At 38.1% G+C, this 26,018-nt stretch overlaps 1 protein-coding gene across 2 annotated transcripts in view; it reads right to left on the bottom strand.

Moving 5' to 3' along the window:
* Nucleotides 1-3,571: 3,571 nt before the first annotated feature.
* The window catches only part of Uggt (UDP-glucose-glycoprotein glucosyltransferase), a 130,662-nt gene continuing 108,215 nt past the window's right edge, over nt 3,572-26,018 (bottom strand). For both annotated transcript variants that reach the window (XM_083129749.1, XM_083129748.1), the window contains 6 exons: nt 24,961-25,143; nt 16,684-16,787; nt 15,250-15,421; nt 14,253-14,369; nt 10,947-11,103; nt 3,572-4,174 (listed from right to left, as the gene is read on the bottom strand). In XM_083129749.1, the coding sequence (XP_082985875.1) occupies nt 4,149-4,174; nt 10,947-11,103; nt 14,253-14,369; nt 15,250-15,421; nt 16,684-16,787; nt 24,961-25,143 (759 nt within the window). In that variant the 3' untranslated portion in view covers nt 3,572-4,148. The remainder of the gene's footprint in view (nt 4,175-10,946; nt 11,104-14,252; nt 14,370-15,249; nt 15,422-16,683; nt 16,788-24,960; nt 25,144-26,018) is intronic.

Genomic DNA, 26,018 nt, shown 5'->3' on the forward strand with positions numbered 1-26,018 from the left:
TTTGCAATGTTGCCATGGTAACATACCTCAAGGCTCCGCCCAGCATTGTGTATGTTCCGCCGAATGTACTTTGAACTCCGCAAACAGTAAATACAACCGCTTGCGGTTCCCGGCGTTTCCTCACATTGTGCTGACATGTGTTTTTTTTTTTATTGTGCTGTCATCACTCAACCAAAACTAGTTCAGTGTCACACTTAAGCAATTATTTTATCCATGCCTCAGAACTTAGTTGTTGTGCTCGTACTTTTTGAGTTTATAAGAGGCTATGACCTACAATTTAATTTTTTTATTCTACGTGTTTTTATATTTTTTTTCTCAACGGTGTTTAGTGCCACGTTCTTTTCGATGATATGACTCTTCTGGTGATTTCCATTTTTTTTATGGTGATGCGATTCTTCTAGTGATTTACTGTATTGGTTTTCTACGAGTTTGATTTGTTAATAAATCCTAATTTTTAAATATAATCTACTCCGGACGAGGTAGTCGACCATCACAGAGTGGTTCGATTATTTCAACAAGGGGAATGTAGAGATATGGAGACCATTAAACCAAGAAAACCTCGTCATGTTAATATTCACACTTGTTTATTTCCTGAACTTGTCCGACCAGCGAGTGATCCCAAGAATGCGCTAACTTGTAACTTCCGTAAAACCAGGAACTGGAAAGGCAAACGCGTGGATCTAAACAGGATCTACCGCGTTTGAAAGGTTTAACAACCTTTCGACGCCTAGAATGATAAAAGCAAGCTCCTACCCGGAGCTCGCTCTCTTTTGATTCTGACACTCATCGACGCTACATGGATAACTAGTCCGATTACAACACGTTACACTGCTAACTACGACGATGGAACACGGAGTTACCGCTGCCTAGCATGCTACAAGGCGCAAGGGATCGCTTGGCTTGGTGAACTGAGGGTCGCTGGATAGAACCTTGGAACTGTCACGATTCGGTCTGCGAGAAGCATCAGGACAAGACATCACACACATCTACCAGGTATGAACAAGCGTGAATAACCTTACACCAACTTTCCATATCTCTACCCTCCTACGGAGCAGGTTCAGCCATCAAACATTATTAGCTCTACCTAAATGTTTAAATGAAACTTCCCTGTAACCTCTCTAACCCCAGGAAAACGGGGTTACAACAATATTTTAAAAATAATGTATAGTTTATTTATGTAGTATCTGCCTGTAGATAGTAACATATTTATTACTCATTATAAATTGTAAAGAGGAAAATTGTAAAGGTGAGAATAGTTATTACATGAAACATGAGTGAAAGTGTATTTTTAATTATTGTAACTTGTAATTGTAAAAAGATTTTGTAAACTTAGTTTCAAAACAAAAGAATACACAATATCTGAAAGGTCGATGCCATTTATTCAATATTGAGTGGGGGTGGGTGCTTCATTGATATAAGCAGTTATAGACACACTCTTAAAATCGCAGATCCTCTATTCTATAATTGAATATATCATTCAGTCATATTGTTATTGTCTTTATGAATATACATAGTTTTTAAAAAATAATATTTTTTTAAAGCAAAACCTGTCTGTGTCATACATTAGTTAAGGAGAAATGGATCATTTAGTTTCTTCATGAAATGTTTATTGCTACTTGTGACCTTATGAAGAACATGCCTGGAAACTAGTTTAAGGTTCCAAATTGCTGACTAAACTGGCAAAAATACCAGAGAAAGTAACCAAATATTTAACTACAGTTTACTGGTAATTTAATAGTTTAAAAGTGAAACTGAGATTTCATTTGAAAATCTGGCATCCAACATCCCTGGAGCCAGTCATGGCATGTCTTTTTACCAAAAAAACAGAACATTTTTATGAAGAAAATTTAATTATTGCAATATATTTTTTCATTTTGTACTAAAAAGTCAAAGGATTTGCATTGTAAGCAAAGATGAGTCAATATGGTGAATAACAAAGCAGAGAAGGAAATATGATTGGCAAACTATAATATAGTGGAACCTCGATTTTATGTTTTTCAGGAGACCAAAAGTAAGGGAGGCTTACCCCTGTGAAATAAGGAGAACACTTTAACATTCAATATTTACACTTCGATTGACTGGTCTGGCAGAATCATGTGAACAATAGAAAAGGAATAAAGGAATGTTTGCTTACCTCTCGTGTCCTGCAGAGATGATAGTCTCTGCTGATTTAGTAGACAAGGCACAGTCCTGAAATAAAACGTCTTTAGGGAGCGCAACTCGCTGCTGAAACTACTTACGTATCAATCGATAATCAGATTATAGATTGGAGGCAACAACTGTTCACTCGAGATTACAACTGGGGCGAGATCTGGTCTTGCGATCTATTTAAAGGGGATTCAAATTTCCAAAGCGTTAAAGCCATGGAACCTGTTCCATCTTTCTGTTAACCATACTTATTGCATAAGGTTGACTTTACTTATTTCCTAAGATTTCCTTTAGATTCCCATGTCAGTGGAGTTTAAAAGCTCCACTGAAGGTCGCCAGTGTAATATGCTTGTAATAAGTTACTTCCAGCGCTTCAGCCGGACCCATTGCCGAAGTGATTAGCCTATTGTGCTATGATGCCAGGGGTCTTGGGTTCGACTCATGCCTTTGGCATGATATGAAAGGTACCGATATTCTGACCAATACTGACGAATTACAGGAAAAACTATTTTTTACTAAAAACATTCCACCCGTGTAGTAAGAAATTTACTAATTCTGATTTGTATGTTGATAATTTTTTGGACGGATTTTCAAAGTTTGTATTAAGTCCACATTTTGTTCAGATGGGCTAATTGGGAATGGATTTACAGTTTAAAGTGGAATCTGAACCACTCTGCAATGAGTACACAGGAGATCGAACCTGGAGACGGCTTGGACAGATTCTGAGGCCAACATTCAATCAACTTTGATGTACAGAAAACTGCTGTAAAAATCCTGTTTGTGTATTAAAAATTCCTTAGACATTTCACACTGACATAGAAGCAGATTTTACATATTAATGGAAATGCATTATGTTAACAGATTTTAACTTTTCTTTTTAAATAAGAAAAGAACCTTCTATATCACATTTGTTAGGCTTTCTCCCTTCACGAGAATTGTACAATACTGATCTGTATTAACATTTTCGGACCTCTTAACTATAATATTGTATGATCCACCATGCAAGTGGTTTAAATACTTGAAATTTACAATTATCTTCTGGTACACCATTTTCAGTTGTTTATATACAGAATCCGAAATCTATTTTGAAAATCCTGGGCACATCATTGCAAGAACACCTATCAGTTTATGCAATCACATCAATGAGAAATAAACAGCATGTCTAAAGCATGACTTTTGTAAAGAAATTATGTGCACAAGTTGTGATGCAGTATTTTCTAATATTCCATGTTTCGGTTATAATCACATGTTGATAAACTACCAAAAGGCATGGATATATTTTATATTTATTGTCAAGCATATTTATCAGCCTCTGCAAAAGAAATTGTTAAGTATTTTAAATGAAGGATTGACAGGTATCATGTATTTCTGGGTTTATATTTGGTTTATATTTATTTTCGAATATATAAAAAAACACATGAAATACTGCTTTTACTTTGCTTTATTCAAAAAGGCAATATCATCACAGATATTTACAAATTCTTATTTTTTCATCTTTTAGTAAGACAAGGTACCAAATTTCAATTATGTTGAAATTATTTACAATTAAATAAGATTAACACATGTTGGGAAATAACGAATCAAAAGAACAATATATATGTGCCTTATATATACATATGTACAATGAATTGATACTGTATAAGAACACACACAACTTGAAGTTCCAACTGTGATTTCACAATTATGATTCAAAGGCAACTGCAGCTTACCGAAAGACAATAAATTATGACTTTCTGTGTACGGGTGTGTATTGTAGTCATTCATGCTGTATGAAAACATGAATTTGTTTTCCTGTTTTTGTAATCTCAACCAGTTGTGTTTAATAACAACAAAATGCATCAACAATGATTGTGAAAACACAAACTCGACAAAAAAATCACAGTTCAAAAAAATATCAAGAAAAAAAGGACACTGTTTTCACATTCTGATAAAACACAATCACAATTCACTCATACACAATATTTATAGCAGTATATTGGATCACTACTCACATATTCACGTCACAACTCTGTATGTTTTGCACCATCTGAAAACAGTAGACATTATAATTAAACATAACTTTAAATATGGTCCAAGTATATACATGATGTAAATATAATTAAGAATACACTAGAATACTTTTAACCTTTTGTGTCCCAAGCGTCTCGATCGAGATGCTGTGTCAGGGTCGTAGTTTTTACGTTGTAACTTTTCTATTTTTGGCTAGAATTTCGATTTTTTTTTATATTGTTCCTAACACATGCATTTAACAGAAATGTTTTTTGCATTTTTTTTTGTCTTCATGAAAATGGAGGGTGAAAAGGGGGGGGGAAATGGGGGGAGGGACTTCTCTTTTTGAGTCTCTTTTCAAGGTCAAATTTTTGCCGACAAAGTAAGACCGGCTTTGTTGTTCTAAATCAATGCATTTTCACTCCCTCCTGTTAAGTGCATTCGAAGGAAGCTTGTTTATCAGTATCCAATGTCAAAATGAAAGTTTTCTGTGAGGGCGCAAGCAGGGGGAGGGGGAGACTGGTTGTTGAATCTGCATTGTGAGGATGGAATTTCGAAGTGCGCTGAAGGAAACTTTTGTTTTTTTAGCACAAGTGTCCACAAGTTGCAACAGAGGTTACCCTGCATTGTCTAAAAATAGAATTTCAAGCAGCTGCAAGAATGGCAGCTTATTTTTCACTGCGTTCTAGCTTTTAGCTTTTCGTCCGTGAATGTTGTGTGTAGGTGTCGTTTCGTGCCCAAGTGCGAGGACATTTTTTGGGTGAAGTGACAATTTTTTAAAATAATTTTTGGGGGTTTTCTCCCTTCCTCCTCCATATATACGCCAAATTCGCATAAATTTTGCATTTTGTCATTTGGGGGGGAACAGCATTTTTTTTTTAAGAAAAGTATCTTGGAGGGGATTTCCCCCCTTTCCCCCTCCATATGTATGTGGAATGTGCATAAATTATATATCCTCTGAATCTGTGATTCATTCTGCGTACAACGGTACATCTTTCATATCTCTAGGGCATTTAGTTTCTGAGCTATAGTCATTTCAATGTAACTGTATTTTGAAGCTTGAATCAGTGGCGTGCTGACCATTCCTTCTGGAGGTACAACTCAAGTTACATTGGTCATATGATAATAATGCAAATATTTTTGTGTTCCTTACATGTCAGCGTTAATTTCTATGTGCATTTTGAACTTTTCATATCCTTTTTTTCGGGGGAGGGGGCAGGGGAGAACACCATTTAAAAAAAAATTCAGGGGATTTCACCCCTTTCCCCCTCCATATATATACCGAATGTGCATAAATTATATATCTTCTGACTCTGTGATTCATTCTGCGTACAACGGTATATCGTTCATATCTCCAGGGCAAATAGTCTCTGAGCTAAAGTCATTTCAAGGTACCGCTGCATTTTGAAGCTTGAATCAGTGGCGTGCCGAGCATTCCTTTTGGGGGTACAACTCAAGTTACATTGGTCATATGATAATTATGCAAATATTATGACATGTTCCTTACATGTCAGCGATCATTTCCATGTGCATGTCGACACTGTCATGTACTTTTTTCTTGAGGGGAGGGTGGGGGAACCAAATTTTTTTCCCGAAATTTTGGAATTTTGAGAATTAGCCCCCTCCCCACCGCCACATATATGCCAAATTTGCATAAATTTCATATAGTCTGAATCTCTGGTTCATTCCGCGTACAACGGTATATCACTCATCTCTCTAGGGCAATTAGTCTCCGATCTACACTCATTTAATTGAAACACTGAATTTTGCTCAAAATCGGCTTGGGCACCAAGGGGGTTACACGTGAAAATGGACTTGGGTTCCAAAAGGTTAAAAGCAACAAGAGGACACAGGTTTAGAATTAAGTGAATGCTTACAAGCTGAACTCAAGTGTTAGGTGCCGATCTTCACGGCAGAGTTGTTAGGACAGAATGCTATGATATCAGGGGTCCCAGGTTCGAATCCTTGGTCCCGTTTCTCAATTTTAATGCAGGTAAGATGATGAATATAACCTTGTAGTACTTTATGGATGTGAAACATGGCACCTTAAATTAAAATCCTTACAAAAATATTTGGAAATAAAATCTTTTAATTTTTGTTATTTAGCATCCATGCCCAGCCTGGGATTTGAACCCAGGACTCCTGGCATTGTAGTGTGTTGTGCTTACCACCCTGCCATGGAGGTTGTTTTTTTGGATATAAAACTAAGTGTGAGTTTTTTAAGTCCACTTTATACACAGATTGGCTAATTGGGATTGGACCTACAGTTTAAAGTGGGATCCGAACCACTATGTGCCTCCACTGGGTATCGAACCTGGGACCCCTTCATTACAAGGTGACGATATTACCACTGCATTAACTGAATGAAGAATATTCTGCAACGGTGCACTGTATAATTTGTGTTTGTCTCTTAATATTATTAGTAAAATTAAATCAATGAGGCCTTAATGGCACGTGTGGGAAAAGAAAGGAGAATACTTGTACAGAATACTTGTTTAGAAACCTGATGGTACAAGACCTGTAGAAAAATTGTAAGGATGGTCAAGATTGGATTCATCTATGCCAGGATATGAACAGATAGAAGACTTCGTGTTACAGTTGCAGTAAATCTTTAGGTTTAGGAATGACAGAGGCCACCAAAATTAACCCATTAACTGCAGTGGAGCTATATATACGAGGGTCACTATTTATATTTTGAGCCTTGGCAACACTGATTGAAGTTAGGCGCGATTTGACGTTTGCAGGGAATCGTCTGGCATTATTGACCATAACGTACTTCAAATGTATTGTCAATAGCTTCATTTGAGTTGTTTATGTTGCCTTGGAGATTGCGCGACAACAATAAAATGGAATTAACTCGTGAAGATTTTCGTGCGATGATTTTTTACGATTTTCGATGTGGATTATCAAGACAAGAGTGCATCGATCAACTTACTTCCACATTTGGCGATGAAGTCCCATCCTTTGCCACTGTGAAACGCTGGTATAACGAATTTAATCGTGGCCGCCATTTGCTCACCGACGAGATTCGCGAAGGTCGTCCAAAATCAGTTGTTGTTCAAGAAAACATTGATGCTGTGCAAAACCTAATACTGCAAGATCGTCATGTGACATACTGTGAGATTGAGGCATTAGTTCCACCAGCATATATAAAATATTACATGGTCATTTAGCTGTGAGAAGGGTACGTATGTTCTCGTTGGATCCCAGACAATTTGACAAAAACTCAAAAAGACGCTCGCGTCAATTGGTGCAAACAAATGCTCAATAAAGACAATCGTGGTGCTTCAAAAGACGTATATAAGATTGTAACAGGTGACGAATCATGGATATATGCATATGAGCCGGAACGTAAACAGCAGTCGACTGTATGGGAGTTTCAAGATGAACCCAATCCAACAAAAGTTGTTCGCGCTCGAAGCACATCGAAACAAATTGTCGCCTGTTTTTTCGGGAAAATGCTCATGTGGCAACTGTGCCTTTAGAGGAACGTAGAACGGTCAACTCTGAATGGTACACAACAATTTGTTTGCCAGAGGTCTTCGGTCAAATACGGAAAACAAACAAACGCCGTCGGATCATTCTTCATCAAGACAATGCCAGCTGTCACACATCTCGTCTAACAACCGACTTTATGAACAGTCAAAAAATCGAATTGATGGGTCATCCGCCATACAGTCCTGATTTGGCACCCAATGACTTCTTCTTGTTCCCGAATGTCAAGAATAAATTGCGTGGACAACGATTTTCGTTGTCGGAAGATGCCGTTGATGCGTTCAAAAAACATATTATGGAGGTGTCTCAAGAAGATTGGAAAAACTGCTTTGACAAATGGTTCGAACGAATGCAAAAGTGTATTGACCATAAAGGAGAATACTTCGAAAAACAATAAAGCAGTTTTCAATGCCAAATTCCTGTTTTTTCATTGTTAGGCTCAAAATATAAATAGTGACCCTCGTAGACTCTAAAAATGGATCTTTTTGCGTAACATCTATATAGACGGTATTTCAAAATTAACTGTTCTTGTATTGCAGTGTCATTTTTATAGATATCAATTTTTTGTGCTTTTAGTAGTCTATGTGGGCTATTGGCAATCAAACAATCCATTGTTGATGCCTTGTCAGTTCCTGAAAAATATATTTTTCCAAATATGGACTTAGAGCCATGTTGGTCTAGTTGGTAGGGTGTCTCACTGCTATTCAGGGGACCCGGGTTCAATTCTTGGGGTGGTCGGAATTTTACAAGGCTTGTCCATGCATGAAGCAGCTCTGGGCCTCACCCAGTCTCAAATAAATGGATACCTGTGGGCAAGACTGGAGGGTAAAGGCAGTCAGGCAGAGGGTGGTGCTGATAACATCACCTCCAATTGAGAATATGTTGTGGTGCCCTACTCCCAAATACCCTAAATGTGCCTTCATGGTATGGTACTGTATGCAGGGGGAACCTTACCTAGTATGGAAGGTTTATTTGCAGCAAAGTATATATATAGATATTTTACCTTAGCTTCATTTTGCGTAAAGACTGTTTTTAGTTATTTTTTTGCACTATTTACTATGAAGCGAATTTGAGGTTTCATCTATATATAGATTATTTCTGGGGGTATCTGTATTGGCATCGGTGAGTATCGGTTGATTTTCATTTACCGATACCATACGATACCAAATATTTTAAGTGGCTAGAAAAGCAAGCAAAGGCAACAGCTCGTCTCAACATTTGTCCTTTTTAAAAGTTCATTCACCCTTCCTTGTGACAGATTGGGAGACCAGCAGAGGAAGTTCCATAGATTTTCCTAGGAACACTAGATAAAACCCCACCCTCCTGGGAAGCAGATGGCAAGATCAAAGGCATGGGTAAGTGAAAGCTGAAACAAAACGTGACCATGAAGACATGTAACTGTTTAGTTAACGCTGTGGGAAATAAAAAAACATTCATTGTCAATTCTTGCTTGAAGATTGCAGTCTTAAGATAAGTGGATGGATGTTTTTAACCTCCTGCTACACAAATGCCAGCTCAGGTAGTTGCGGAGTTCTTGGAAAAGAGGGATGAAGGTCACTGTGAAATTAGCTTTGTTTTATCTACGTTCAAGCAGGAAAGGGAATCAGCAATTTACACTTATCCTCTTCACTTCTGTCTTTCCTGTAACTCCCAATATCAGTCAGTCTTTTGTGTAACTGCCGGTATCGGCCAATGAGGGTTATTTATTTCCGCCGAAAGCTGGCCCCTGTGGCAGAGTGGTTAGCATATCATGCTACAACACCAGAGTTCATCAATTCATCAATTTCATCACATCATCACTCATCCCCATCTTCGCAAATTAGCCAAAAGTTGCACAAAAGCAAAGTAAAATAAAGCAAATCAATCAATTATTTCTGCCAAGATTAGAATGGGATTACCACTTTGAATGACAGCACTAAGGAAGATAAGCTAATCGGACTGGACCTACATTTTAAAGTGGGACCCGAACCACTATCTGCCTCCACTGAGTATCGAACCTGGGATCTATTGATTACAAGGCGATGGCGTTATCCCTACACCAACAGGGAGGCCCCTCTAAAGATTTATGTTCACCACTACTTACAATATGTACATAAAATAGTTATCAGGAACTTTACTTTTCATCAAATGGATGTACCATCTTTCTTTTGTTTTTCAATAAATATTCAGTTTTTTAATTCTTTGACATTAATTTCCTTGCATGACAGTTGTTTTTACACAAATTTTAGTGGTCTTAACTACGTGTAAGCTAGATGATGAATATTTACGGTTTTATCTCTGATTTTATAGTGTCCTTTTACTATTTATGTAATAACAATATTTTTTAGTAAAGATTGAGAGAACAAAATAGATATTAACGTTGTCTTTCCTCCGTTTCTTAGTCTGTGGTTACAAACGAGAAATTAAGTACTAATTAATTAATTTACATATTATTACGAACTGACCGTTAATTATATTAACGTATTAAATAGAAACACTTTTATTATTATATTTCTGAGACAGCTTGGACTGGTTCCCCAAATTATATATTTCTAAATACGTGCCTAGTGATGTGACGAGTTAGTATGACTCGGTAACTAGCCTTTGTTATTTTATACTGGTATCGGAATCGGCAAATGGTGGTAACGGCTCAGCTCTAATTATTTCTTTTTGGATGCACTTTCCTTGAAGGTTGCCACAGGGAAGGGGTTAATACAACCTGAACAAGCAAGTCTCGCGGAAAAAGCTAGTTAACTCGCTTAGTCTAATTGTTATGTTAATTCAACAACGCCCAGTGCATTTTTAAATATCTATTGAGTCTCAGACAATATCTAGAAGGAAATTTCATTTTGGCTCATGAATTAAAATTATATCAGATCCTACTAACAGAGACCTCTTACTGGATTCTGGATGGATCTATCTTTATATGCCTGCCTGATGACTGTGCAAGAAAATAAAAAGGAGTGGTCAATAACAGGAGGATAGGAAGCTGATAGCACAGAACTGTGAATTTTTGTTGTATAGTTGGTACAAGGAGTAACATTTGTGTAACAAAATTGAACCTAAAATGTATTCAATTTTTGTGCCAAAAATTTCATTTTTTAAAAAATTCACCACAAATATGAGTATTACCTTACAATTTGGCACACACAGGAGATGTACTATGTAGAAATTTAAATGAGAAAATGCAGGCTCGACTTGAACTCAAACTTGTGTCTCTGGCATACCATGCCGCCATGCCATAACTCTACCAACATGAGTATGTATTGGTATCAGTGTCAGTTTGCCTTACTTAATACAAAATATACTTGCATAAAATAATATTCAGTTGTTACCTTTTAAATCTGCTGACAACATGTCTTCATGCATCCTTTCCTCTTCGGCAGCAACTTTTTCCTGCAGTATCTTGATTTCAGTATCGTAATCCTTCCATTCAGATATTATTCTCATGGCAGCAGTGAGCTTGGCTTCTTTGGTCATAGGGTTGTTGCACTGTGAACACAAACACATCAGTTTATGCTTTATCCTAGTCAATATTTGGTTAGCTTCCAGTTCATTATAAATTTAAAATATACAGGGCAATTCAAAATGATTCACCTGGTTTCAAATGGGCACATGTCCCGAGGTGACCATACCAAAGTGACAAGTGATACATCAACATACAGGAAAACTTATAAAATTTCATAGCATGCCACTAGATGCTGTAGTTCTCCCAGCATGTAGTGTAAAGGAATTTGTGTGTGATCCAGTTTTCTACTTAATTGTGCAGTGTACGTTTCATACCCAACATTGAATTGATTCACAAGGGGATCCAAGTCTCTGTAAATGGTATCGGAGTTCTAGATTGATTGATTTTGTGTCTTAAGTACACTTTTATGCACAGTAAGGCTAATTGGGACTGGACCTGAACCACTATATGACTCAACCATGTATTGAACCCAGGTCCCCTAGATTACAAGGCGACAACGTTACCACTATGCCATCAGGGAGGCCTTGAAGTTCTAGAGTACTGGATTCTTGTGTAAAGGGAAGAGCACAGAGTAATCGTGTATGCCTGAAGATTATGATTAATTCAACATAGCCTACATAAGTGAACCTACCACTGGCTGGCAACTGGGAATTCCCTAGACAACTGTTTGGCATGTGTTGAACTTTCATGTTACATTCAATATGCTGTATACGAACCACCACTGCCTACGACTTTGGGGAATTCAAAAAAACACATTCTTACTACCACAGAGCATGTGACAACTGACATACACACCGTGTGGCAGGAACTTGACTATGGCCTAGATTTTGTGCTAAGGAAAGTCACGCAGAGGACTTGAAAGATATAAGAAATTTCGCAAGTTTTCCATTACATTAATATATGACCCAACAGCATGATGCAAACTCAAAATACATGCTCATTCAAATTAGTGCAAAAAAATTTGAAATGTATAATACTGATAATTACATGGATTAAAAGATTCTTGGTATTTTTTCCTTTGTTTTAAACATTTTTGAGGTTACTCATGAATATGCCAAACCGATGATACAACAAATACAAAAGCTTAAACCAAGATGCCTTTGGTCAAGATCGTGAGTTGAATACACTATATTAGGGTGGATCAAATTAAAACGGAAATGTGGATGTATTGTGTTATATTTATGTTGTGTGTGTGTGTGTGCCGACAACCCTGTGTAAAGGTAGAGTGGGAGGTAAGGTAGGAAACCCCTTCTGCATAATGGACTCGCCTTAGATAGTTGCACATGAGATGCATAGGCGGTCAGGCAGCAGTATCGTTCGAGAAAGATCCACCGATTGCATGCAGCAATCAAGGCCCAACCTGTTGTCCTCTGGAGTGGATTTGCTGCATGACAACGCGTGGCCACATACGTCAGTTATTACAAGAACATGTTGGCGACATTTGGGTGGACAGTGTTGGAACACCTACCATATAGCCCTGATCTTCACAAACAAAATAAATATCTTTAATGTCTACTTAATGAACAAAAGTTCTAGTCATTAGGAACTCTTCACAATCTCAGCATATGTTTAAATTGAATGTACACTTCATCTGGTGATTCCCCATAAAAGAAGGGGAAGGGTATTCAACACAACCCCAAGGGTTAGCCCATGATCCAGAGATATGCCAAACACAACTTACCTGCAGGACCACTAAGTTTTTTAAAAATATATTTGGTCTGGGAATTAATTCGTGCGGTTGTTACGCACACATTGAAGCTGTAGTTCAAACACAAAATACATAAATACCTTAAGAAAAATATTGTCCATCACGAGCCACCACTTTCGCCCATCTGTCAGGCAAGTTACGGATTCTGTGGCGAAAGAAGTCCTCATCCTCATCCAGTCAGAGACCCATTTTTCGATATCTTCTGAAGAAGTGAACCGCTGTCCAATCAAATCGTTATTCATGCAATCGAACAAGTAGTAGTCCGAAGGAGCAACGTCTGGTGAATACGGCAGGTGGGGTAAAACTTCCCATCCGACATTTTCTAAATAACGCATTAATTGTCATCGATAACGTTCTCCATTAATAGTTTCACCCGGTTGCAGCAGCTCATAGTATACCACACCTTTCATATCCCACCATAACCTTTGCACAGTGAATATCTTGTTTCGGGTTCTCGTAATGGATCCACTTCTCATCGCCAGTAACAATGCGATGCAAAAACCCCTTTCTTTTCTGTCTTTGAAGCAGCAATTTGCAAATGGTTTTTCATATTTCAATGTCTCTGTCTTTCAATTCATGTGGAACCCAATGTGACATCTTTTGAATCATTCCCATGGCTTTGAGGCGTTTGGAAACTGTTATTTGATCAATGCCTAATGCTTCTGCAAGTTCTTCCTGTGTTTGACACGAATCCTGATTGAGCAATGCTCTCAATTCTTCGTCTTCAAATTTTTTTGGCTGTCCAGGTTGCTCTTGGTTTTCCAGGCCGAAATCACCACTTCTAAACCGTGCAAACCACTTCTGACACGTTCGCTCAGCTAGCGCATGGTCACCATACACTTCCACCAAAATATGATGACTTTCGGTAGCACTTTTCTGCATGTTAAAGTAATGAAGCAGAACACCCCGCAAAAACACTTTATCTGGCACGAACTGCGCCATGTTCAGTTGACTACAAAATGCTGTTGTTGACGCGTCAATCAACTGCCCTATACTACAAACGATGCGCGCTGACAGGAGTTTTCAACGCATGTGTGGATACACGGAACTGTGGGACGATACGCTCGTTACGCCATCTCTTGTCCAGGCGCACAAATTAATTCCTAGACCAAATATATTATCTTAAGGTAAAAAAAAAAAAAAAAAAAAGAATAAAATATTTTTCTTGTGGTCTACGGTTGTTACAAGCGTAAAAATGCAGCTTTTGTTGTGATGTTTACTCACCATAGACGACAAGAGAAATAATTATATGTAATAGATACAAGCAATGCTTACATGCCAAACAATTTATGTCAAAAAAATTATGAAGCAGGTAAAATTTGGGAATATAAAATAGTCATTTTATTAAATAGTTTTGTATTAATACTTACACAACAAGTTTTAATATTAGTCAAAGAACATTCATGGTAACAGTGACTCATTTAACCTACGTTAACTTATTGCAATTCCTCCCTGTATACTTACTAAATCAATGGTCTTGGCATACTTCTTGGATGCATCATCGCACCATGTTTCGCACCAGAGCCATTCCTGGGGCAGAGATTTGATGGTCACCTGGTGAATCATGTTATTTGGCAGGTCCTGAAAAATTTGAAACAAAGATTGGTGATATGGACAATGTACAAAATGACACTAAAGTCGCACAATTTTATCTACGTATAATTTTAAAAGAGAATATCAACATAGAAAAATGTTTTTATCCAGATAAAATTACGAACCCCTGATTAAATATCAATAGGCTATTTGCATGGCTGAGCAGACATCAATGCTGATGTGTCGGCATCAGAAAGTATTAGCTGAGGCTATTATTTTCATGGAGTTTGGGTATTACACAGGGTCTGCAAAAATGTAATGCAGCACTACTTTTGCGGAGTCTAATCATCCTGGAATTATGCAAAATTCCAGGCTTTCATTTATTTTGCACCAGCATTAGAAGAGAAGGACAAGACTGGAACATGGAGGAAAGAGGAGTGGTGGAAGACCAGGGAAAAATGGAGAGGCTTGACTTTTTTTAAAAAAAATATTCTACCATTCTTGAATATGGAAGCATATAATTGGAGTTATTGGGAATAACATTAATATATAAATTCATACTCACAGGTAGGACATATCAATGCAATGTTTCATTTTATTTCCACCTGCCTCGTTAATGTAAACTGACACTATTCCACCTTCGAGTGGGATACCATGTGCCATTTATGATTCAATTTTCCAGTCATCATGGTTGCCGCCCATGGCCATGGTAGGGCATTGGCTTCCGTTGAAAAAAAGCACCATATTTCTAAGTAATTCATTTTACTTATGAAACACCTACTCTATCAAATTAGTGGAAAGAGAGACAGACGGTGGTGGATTATAGCTCGCTCTCTATGCATGTGTAAGAAATTCTTGACCTTGACACATTTCACCAACAAAAAGTGAAAAGAAAAGAGGAGGAAAATGTACTTTATTTTGTCCGTACCTGATCCAAGTTAGACAAGCTATTTGGATCCTGGCTGAGTGCTTGGTACTGTCCACGAAGTCTATCACCAGCGGCAACCCTCCGGAATCTCTTCAGGTCCACAACATACAAAGCACTAATATGATACTTCCTGCCCTGCAGATGGTTCTTCCAATAACCTTGGTTCCAAAACCTGAAACAAGACTAGCAATTCATAAACCTTACGAGTAAAACAATCATGTACATTATTAGCACTTAAAAGTAAACATATTTCCATTCATTAATTAAATTCAAATTTGGAAAGAAAAAATGTGCATATGGCTTTTATTTGTGCATCTTTTTATTCTGTATACTTACAAGACAAACAAATTAGTACATAAACAAATTGTGACCCTCTAGATTTACCTCGAGTTGAGAGCAGCAGTACATAAGGTGTATAAACTTACAGTGGAACCCCAATCTTATGTTCGCAGATTTTACATTTATCCCGCATTATACATTCAATCTTGATGGTCCCAATGTAGCAAAATGTTATAAAATTTTCCTTGATTTTACATTTTCATGCATTTTAAGTTGTTTTTTTAAGCCTGGTCCCCTGAAAAACGAAATATCGAGGATCTTCTGTACTTAGTTTTCGATGGCAACAAGATATGAGATATGACATGCACTGTAATATTGATTGATATTTTTGAAAAATTTGAAATAAACTCAAAAATGAAAGTTACAGACACAATACTTTCCATAATCTCAATCATCCTATGAATTATACAAAATTGCAGAATACTTATTAATGCAGTTGCAAAATTCCAAGATGGAAATTGACCTTTTTACACAGGAAAAACTTCACAATACACTTCAATAACATATCAATGTAAGTACATCTTATTATGAATCTTTCACTGATAATGGTTTCAACTTAGTTGTAGTTCTAAATCTAAACACTGGTATAGTATTATAGCTACTGTGATATAGTGTGGGATGAAGTTGATCCTTACTCATGAAATAGACGAAAATGGTACATTTAAATACTACTTTTAGTCCCAAAATTTGCTCAGTTCTTGTAGTGAAATTTTGTTCGTCATGAAAATGTGTGTGCCTACAAGATTTAAGGAACATCTGGATGATATTTCACAAGGTAGACTCCAAACAGAAATGAGTAACCTACCTTCAGAAAAATACTGTGTGATATTGGTTACTAAATATGAACGGATAATTTTCCCCACCAGGTGCCATTGGTATTTGTATTAGTATCAACAACACTGACCCAATGTCACAACATATCACCACAATCAGATTGTCATGCATAAAAGAATAAACTGCATATACACAAATTCTGGCGCAAATATTACAATGGGTTGATAGTTGCTGGTCTCGTCAGAACTTTCACATATTCAAGTTTTAAATATACAGTGCTTGATGAAGAACTTGTAGGGAAGATTTAGCAAACTGTCTTACCTGAAACCTTCCATTTCTCTCCTGCTGTCACAAAATGGTGTGTAGCCATATGGTGCACCACCCATATCCAAATCTGTAAGCTCCTTCATGTCAGCACGAACAACCTAAAAATAAGAACATTTATTTAACTTACATCAATAACTCAAGCATAAATGGCACACAAAATATATTAAACCTGGAGACATTTCACGAATAACTTGTGTTCATAAATTCTTCGTTGTAGAATTTGAGAGCTTCATGATTCATGTTAGAGAAATTTTTGATTTTTTTCAGTATGATGTTTGGGACACTTATTTTGTCTTTATTTTCAGGGAATTTGCTTGGCTGTTATGTGCATGTGCATATCGTATCACGTCGTAGGCATGAGTCAAACCTAGGACCTGGGCAGCATAAATAAATAAGCTAATCATGTTACTAAAAGGGACCCCCTGAAGCATTGGAAAAGAGGTTCTTAAAAGCTAATCACATCAATGACCTTCAGCGGAATTGGGAAAACTCCGCTGACATTGCATTAGGCAGATACAATATGAAAATAAAAAAAATCAGTGTTTTCCCGCAGAATCACCCTTGCCTAAGGATGCCATCTAGTCAACTGTCTTAATGGCAGATAGTTCGAATTTCATTTAAATAGGTCGTGTGAGAAAATCTCTTTCTTAGTTGCCTTTAGATTTTCAGCAAATGTAGTAATTGCTAGTAAGCTCCTGAATCGCTTTCTGTTTTACATCGAAGTTAAGTCGTAATAATTGAGCTCTTAAATAATCCACGTTAAAGGAAAAGAAGAGAATTACGTTTAATAAGTGATCCTCTAGAAATCGCGTTTACGTTAGGTAAAGATAGGTATTGTGTATGGGGAAATAGAAACACCATATGGGCCAACACGGCGGCGTAAAATGTAATTATATTTAACATCAGTCGCGGTTAAGTCAAGGGGTACTCTTTCAAGCGACGTTATAATTAGAGCTGTAGACAACTATTGTGATTTCCAGGAAGTGCTAGCTTACAAGATAGACGAAGGAAAATATGATGTTAAGTTGTAATGCCGATGGTTGGGAGATTTGTTGGGGTTAACCAGAAAGTACCTTTTTATGTGACAGTAAAAAAAAGCAAATGACATTGTCCTGGGCTAAAAAAATAAACAACTTGATGAACTGACATCCTTTCGTACCACGGAAAGCACTGGGGAAGGTGGGGGCAGGGATGTGTGTGGACTTTTATACTCTCAATCTCGAGGTGAGGTAAAAACTAGGAGCCACGAACCTATGCAGGAATGTCATGCAGTGCTCCTGGTCGGTGAAAAAGCCATGTGAATGTAAGAGGGATGTGAATGCTGAATTTGCATTTTCGTGAAGCTAGAGGCTTGGCCAACCCTGGTTTGAACAAGAAATTGGTAATCTTAACTCCGACTGACCCAACCAAAAACACTATCGCAAATCTGGCATGTCAAGGGTGCACTGGCAACACTGTGCAGGCATTCGCAGCCAGGAGTTGAGGTACATGATCCAGCCAAAGTGCAGTTGGCTGAATACAAGCTGCCGTGAAACGAGGCGGCAGAATTTACATTTGGGATTTGTGCACGTAGGAGCAAAGGGGAAAGGGGGGGGCGGAAGCATGCCGTTAGATAAATGCACGAAGAATGGTGCACACTGAACCGACGCAGCTGGCTCCTCGTATCGCAGGGGAGAAACCAACATGCTTGTGAATGACAGCGAGTTGGTATGGTGCTACTCGCTGCCAGTGGCGTGGATTCGAATCGAGAGACCACCAGGTTACCATGCCGGGGGCGAGAAAAAAAATAAAAAGAATTTCAGAGACATTGTTCGATGCAATTCCAGGGCAACATGCCTGCTGCGAGAAAACAAAGTTATCCCAGCACAACTCTGGCCCTAAAGAAAATATTTAAAATTGAGACAGATCATCATACGATAAATGAGCAATAAATGCTATTGGCCCATCTCGAATTCGAGGAAGGAGCAACGGCCGATTAGTGGACAGGTCACGTGCTTGTGCGCTACACACCTCGGTAGAGGCATGTGGAGCCTGTTGTGAACCACGGACTTCCGGCTTCGCGAGTACACTGACGTGAGAGTGTTCGCTTGCAAGTTGCGGCAAGGGCGTATCCATGACCGGGGCCATTACGTTATCATAGTGTCTTGGGCAGGCTTCTGATTTCCACGACCGGGGAATGTCCTCGTGGATTGTCGCCGTTGGAACGGTAAAACCTGCATTTTCATATACATGAAAGCTATTGAAGCTACAATTATGTGATTGCACTTGAACGGGTCGTTGGCAAGAGCAACGGTGACAGGCAACTAAGCACTAAAACTAAAAACAAACAAATGGCCAATAGCGCAATTATAATCAGCGTACCAAACACATAGGGGTATGTGAAGGCTTGACAAATTATTTCTTTAGAAGTTAAGGCTTGCACTCGGGGTAAAAACATACCGAAGAAAAATACGAAGTAAGATATCGCCATAATATTATGTCAGGCTTGAGAGCCACAGTTCCTCTAAACTGAACGGAACAAAAATATATCCTTTGCTTAATTAGCTCCTAGTCTTATGCACTGTATTCTTTCTCACTAGTCTCTTTCTTGGAGCTATATCTTTAAATATAAAACGTAGCTCTCTGTATCTCTCAAAGTATTTAATGTCACTTGAATTGAATCTGAGTAAGATTGTTCCTTAGGGTCGTGAAGTTATGTATGTCCATGCAAGCAATGAAATTACTATTTATACAAGATTTTTGTTTCCCGTACTGATTAAGGAAGGGAAAGGAACAAAAGGGGTGGGAATTAACTTCTTCCACCTGTAAAGAAAAACAAAGTAGTATGCTTAAAAATGTGAACGTATTCTTAAAACCAGTTTTAGTCCATCCACACACCCAAAATGGAGAATCTGATTCTCACTAGACATTCTAGACATTGCACGTGTGCTGAGCACACAGCATGGTAACAAAATTAATACAAAAGGCATTGGTGGCTTAATTCGTTCATCCTTACTGTTTTAAACAGGAAGTGTCCCTTAAAGGTAAGGAATGCGTATTTCACCATAAGTGCCTATTTTCTTCATTGGTAAACATATAATATTTGAGACTATTTCGCTGGGTGCTAACAACTAAACACTCTTAGAGTTATTTAACATAAACGGTGTTTCTTGTAAGCCTTCATAAATTAGGTGTGGGTGACTCCCAGTGTCACTAAGTGCCACTGTGGTTGTTGGCTCAAAATAATCATAGAGAAGGTCAATATGCACGCATTCGTTATGTATGTATGAGATTAAAATTATTGCCAAAAAAAAGTTAGAGGTGACCACCTCAGAAAGTAGTCGGGGGTGGGGGGGAAAGTGGCAACCACCCCTTACTCCCAGTGTTAGCTAATCTTCATTTTCGGACTCAGGCAAGGGGGGGGGGGGATGGAATAGTTTAAGGTGCTGGATTCCAATATTGTCAAGGATCACCTGACCGTGCTTATTCGTAAATTGGACCCGATACAAATTAGGGTTAACACATTCTATTACCATACCGGGCCCTTCGCAGCGTTCACCTTGCTCCACTCGTCCATGTCAGAACGCAGAGGATTGAAAACTGGGAGGTTGGAAACGGGAATTTCCACCCTGCCACTGTTGGCTCTGGTCATTTTGGTCAGATCTGTTAAAATTATTATACCACGGGTGGTATTGGACTTGGCCTTGGCTGCAGCCAGAAAAGGATCTATTATTATTATTAGAAAAGACCCTTGATGACTGGCCGTGGTAGTTACTGGGGGGGGGGGGGGGCGAAGTCATTACGTCTCCCGTCACCAAGCTACGGCTGGCTGTGAGACATGCTGGATAGCTCATTCAGCCGAAGAGTCAAACTCTTCAGCTGCTCTTCAGTTGGGGGTTCGACTCGGCCTAAGTTTTCCTCTGCAGCGAGTCCAGCTGAACTTGCAATCCTCGCTGGGCTTGCTGTTAAACTGTTCACCATCAAACATAAATGGGTTCATAAACCTAGAAAAAGCCATCCACGGTTGGGTCTGTGGGATCCAAACCAAGGTACTCGTGGGACGCTCCTGCATGTGACGATTAATAAAAATCGGGCTCCTAATGGGCATTGATGCAGCCGTAGGGCCTGTCTCATTCAAATCAACGCTGACAACGTTATCCCCTAGGATCGTGAGATGATCTAGCATCTCATCCAATTCATCCAGGAGGGGGAGAGTTCGAAACCTTTGATTCAGGTCGTCCACTTCGCTAAACGACATGCAACATACTAAGACTAATGGCAAACCAACAACAACAACAACAAAAAGGTGCAATGACGCAAAATTAGAAAATAAGCTCAGGGAGCAAAATTAAAACAAGAATCTCGTACATTCGCTGAAAATCTAAAGGCAACTAAGATAGATATTTTCTCACGCGACCTATCGGCTGTTAAGACAGTTTACTCGATGGTGCCCTTAGGCAACGGCGATTCTGCCGAAAAACACTGATTTCCTGATTTTCATATTGTGTCGGCCTAATGAGTGAAATCAACACAGCCCACAACCTGACCAACTCCGATTTTCATGAAATTTGGGGAGTTGAAAGTATGCACGGAACATAGTAATTATGAAAATTTTGAGTCTCGTGCGTCTTGTAATTGTTAAATTATTCAAGGTCAAAGTTAGCATAAATTGCCCTTATTGCTCACGCTTAGCTACACTACATGTGCTGTAACTCTGCCCCTATTTCACCTACGAAGCTCAAATGAAACTTACTGTACCTTCGCCGCTTCAATTCTCGTGAAATTCTAGCCTGATTTGATATATTATATCACCCCCTTTCCTTTGAAATTTTTGCATTGAATTCAATATGGTGGTCAACAATATTCCGGACCTGCGCTTGACACACACATGGCTAGGGATCTCTCTGTGCCTAACCTATTTCTTTCATGACCAATTATACCCAGGATAACTCCTTTTTACATTTTGTAGGGGGTGTTAAGGGACATTTGACTCGTGATAGTTCATGTAATGAGGCTTTTATCAGTCACATATATTATTTTGTATCTTCTGATCCAATTGCAGTCCCAGAATGATTTTTTGATATATTTTAGAGTATGGGAAGAGTGACTAAATATATTTTTTTCACGATTTTTGGTGATGACATGTTTTGAGATATTCAAGGTCAAAGATCAAGGTCACGTGACAAAATTATATTTTTATCCAAAGATAGGCTTGTTATACATCACTGAAAAGCTTGTCCAATTCCCTGTACAATAAGTTTTCTTTGAGCTTACTAGGCAAAATAGGGGCGGAGTTACAGCACATTTAGTACAGCCAAGCGGGCTCAAAAAGGGCAATTTATGTGAACTTTGACCTTGAATAATTTAACAATTACAAGACAAACGAAACAAAAAAAATTACATAGTTACTAAGTTCCATGCATAGTTTCAAGTCCCCAAATTTCATGAAAATCTGAGATGGTCAGGTTGGAAATTGCACATATCAGCGTTGATTTGGCATTCCAATTCCGCTGAAGGTTGCTGATGTGATTAGCTTTTAAGAAGCTCTTTTCCAACACTTCAGCGGGACCCTTTTTATAACATGATTAGCTTATTTACAGTGATCAGAACGCTACATTTTAAAAGTAGCTTCGCTACAGCTACAGCTATTCTTCCAAAATGTAGCTTCGCTACAGCTACCGCTACATTTACCAAAAAGTAGCTCGCTACGCTACTCCTGTTCGCTACTCGCTACTTCGCTACTTTTTGCGCTACTTCTGCATAAAAAAGTTAAAAATAACCATGTGGATATTAAAAAAATCCCCTACTACTGATAAATAGATTATGTTGTTATTATCATGATTCCCGTCACTTGATAATTTTGATAGCAGTGTTACTTCAGTTACTTATTTTTACTATAGTTTTTGAGAATAACATACCTATGCAAGTGGCATTTCAATTCAAATTTGATATATGAATATTGCAATTAGGGTCTTACCCAAATTAATGATTACAACTATACACAAATGAAATTTGGTAGGATTACGTATTTATGTTCACATCAACATATTTTCCTTGAGAATAAATATTTCACTTTTTAATAGACTGATATGAAGGCAGCATTTTGAATTAAAAGTACCTGGGGCTCTTTGTTTACAAAAGGGCTCCAGGTTCGATACCCAGCGGAGGCACATAGTGGCTCGGATCCAGTCTCGATCAGCTTATCTATGCATAAAATGGAATTAAAACAAAAACTAGGAAAGACACCAAGTTGGGAGGATGGGATCCTCCTGCTCCTACATTCCCCACAATGTTCATCATTCTTCCTCATTCTCACAATTAGCCGAAAGTGGCAGAAAGCGACTATAGATAAGAGAATAATTAAATAAACCATTCATCCTCATTGTCATGATTGAGAAGAGTTGAAGAATAGATGAGGAGATAAACAGACGAGGACAAATGGGTGGTGGACTATATCAAAGCGTTCGAACATTAATATGGAACAGGGATGTACCTATGAAATGCAAGAAGGTAATATATAACACATACTATGTGCCAATAATTACGTGACATAGAGAGACAAGAAAAAGATGCAGACAGTGGAGATGAAATTTTTAAGGAGTCTATGGGAGAAGACTAGAAGGGATAGAATAAGGAATGAGCAGATCCGACAGACAGTGGGTGTGGTGAAGCTTCAGGACAGGATAGATCAGGCATGGATGAGATGGTTCGGGCACATGAAGAGGATGGATGCAGAAAGACTACCAGTAAGAGATTATAATGAACAAGCAGTGGGAATAAGGCCGGGGGGGGGGGGGGAGACCAAGATGTCGGTGGAAAGAGCAGATAGCGGAGAGTGTTAGGAGAAGAGGACAAGATTGTAACACCGTGAAAAGAGAGGAGTAGTGGAAGACCAGGAAATAATGGAGAGGCATGACTTCTATGCCGACCCAGCCAGAGGCAGGAAACTGCGAAGGATGATGTCATGATTAGTAAAAGTTACAGAAAAGTGACGCAAAAGTAGAAAAAATACATAAATTTGAAAACTATGCATATTAACTAAAGAAAATTGTCGTTTCTGCAGAAAGTCAATAACTCATACGTACTTTTCACAATATGATACAATATATTGAGGAAACTGTCGTGTAAACCCGAGTGTTCTTAACGTATTGTAATTTTAAAATTTGTGAACAAATATTATCGCGAAAATAATTGTAATTCCAAAAACTCTATCATTCTTGTAACAATAATTTCTTGCTGGTGAGATCCTATATACTGACAATGCTGTTAACGTACTGAACCATTTATTGCTGGCACTATTCCTTTGTCAGTGCAGCGGAAAAAACATCACTCGTTTTTGCACTGCAAGTTGTTTTTTACACAGCAATTAATGACATTTTGGTGTCTCTTACACCATGGATATCCACAGGATTTGTTCCGGGGGTGATGCAAACGAGCAGCGATGCAGGTAAAAAAAACCATAGCTGCTAGCTGGAATATATTCATATATGTCAGTTAGTTATCTGGATATCTGAATTATTCAGATACTAATTAAATAACATGCAGATATCTATAATCTACAATCTAGATAATCTGTATTTCCATGTAATAGACTTTGTCTTTATGAACCTCCTGCAAAATTAAAGGTTATTGTCGATTTTTTCTGACGCTGTTGCCACATTCAAAATTCACCTCAAAATGCTGAGAGAAAATGTAGCTGTAGCGAATACAGGAATTTTCGCTACAACTACAGGAATTTTGTAGCTTCGCTACAGCTACAACTACAATTTTCAAAATGTAGCGTCGCTACAGCTACAGCTACAAATTTTGTAGCTAGCTACTGTAGCGACGCTACAAGTAGCGCGCTACTTTTGACCACTGCTTATTTATTTTATGCTGCCCGGGTCCTAGGTTTGACTCACGACTACGGCATGATACGGTATTAATCGGGATCAATTACAAAATAATAATTGGCAACAATTTTATGACAAAAGTTCAAGACCACACATTTTTGAAAGCACTCAGGAAACTTTTTAATCTTTATAAAATTATTCAAAATCACATTGTCCAATTAATGAAGTTTAGTCACTGAAAAAACATTTCTTATTAATATTATTAGTAAAATGACACTGGCTTGATGGGGAATTTTCCAAGCAATGTTTCTGCATTATGCAAACCACTCTGGCACAGAATCTGGTAGTGTTCTTGAAGAAATTGTGGTCTAGTCACATACGGTAATAAAGGTATTTCTTTTCAATATAAGCATTTCTGTTAATGTAATAAAAGCTACCAGCAAAGTTGAAAAAGCCCTACCTGGTCAGCATCCACAAAGATTATCTTCTTCACATCTAACGGAAAGAGTACATCGAGGAACAGGATCTTGTACCCCCAGATTATCCTCTGCTTTTCCGTCTGCTGATGGAGCCACCTGGGCCACTTGTACTGTACTAATTCATAATCAAACTTATACTCCTTTGCCATGTGTGGAAGGAAATCCTGCAAAAATAAATCATTGAATATTTGTTATCTATTTGAGAAATTCTGAATAGAGAATAAACAATGACAACAATGAGCTCAGTATTATCAAGTCTTCATTTGTAAGCCTGCAGGATCATTCAAGCTACACGTATATTCAGACTGTTAAGCATGGTCCATAATAGATTTGAGTTGAGCTAATATTAATGCCGATATATCAGTTTAACCTTTGGCAGTAGTTGATTCACCGAGTTTGTGCACTTTATGCACAGTAAGGCTAATTGGGACTGGACCTAAAGTTTAAAGTGGAATCTGAACACCTATGTGCCTCCACCAGGTATTGAACATGAGACCCCTTGATTACAAGATGACAACGTTACCACCACACCATCGGGGAGGCCTTTTGGCAGTAGTAATGGTATTGGAAGTTGGAATTTTCCACCAATACTGGCTGATACTTTTTGTAATTTTCTGGGTATTTTGTACGATCTGCAACACTTTTATGAAGTTTAATTATCCTGAAAATTATGAAAAAGTAAAAAATTTCATTCACCAGTATTGTGTGAAAAAATTGATTCTCTGATCAAGTGGCTTTTATTTTAATATTCCAATGTACTTGAATACACGGTGTGCATCAATTTTGTAAGACCATATTTTTAACAATGCTGAACAGAAATATATGGTACTACCACCATTTGGAAGATAAATATTTGAAGTATCATACAGACTTCAAACGCACTCGATCTCTATGTGCACGCAACGTGCGGCAGGACAGATGTCCAGGCGGTACTCCCATTGTTACCAAACCTTTTTCAAGCATGTTTAGTGTGTCGTTTCCGATGGCAGTGTTGATGCACATTCGCAATACTGGCAGTGTCTGTGGAAGTTGAGCAATG

Source organism: Lepisma saccharinum, chromosome 10 (genome assembly GCF_977018435.1).
Source record: "Lepisma saccharinum chromosome 10, izLepSacc3.1, whole genome shotgun sequence".
In the NCBI taxonomy this organism is placed as follows: domain Eukaryota; kingdom Metazoa; phylum Arthropoda; class Insecta; order Zygentoma; family Lepismatidae; genus Lepisma; species Lepisma saccharinum.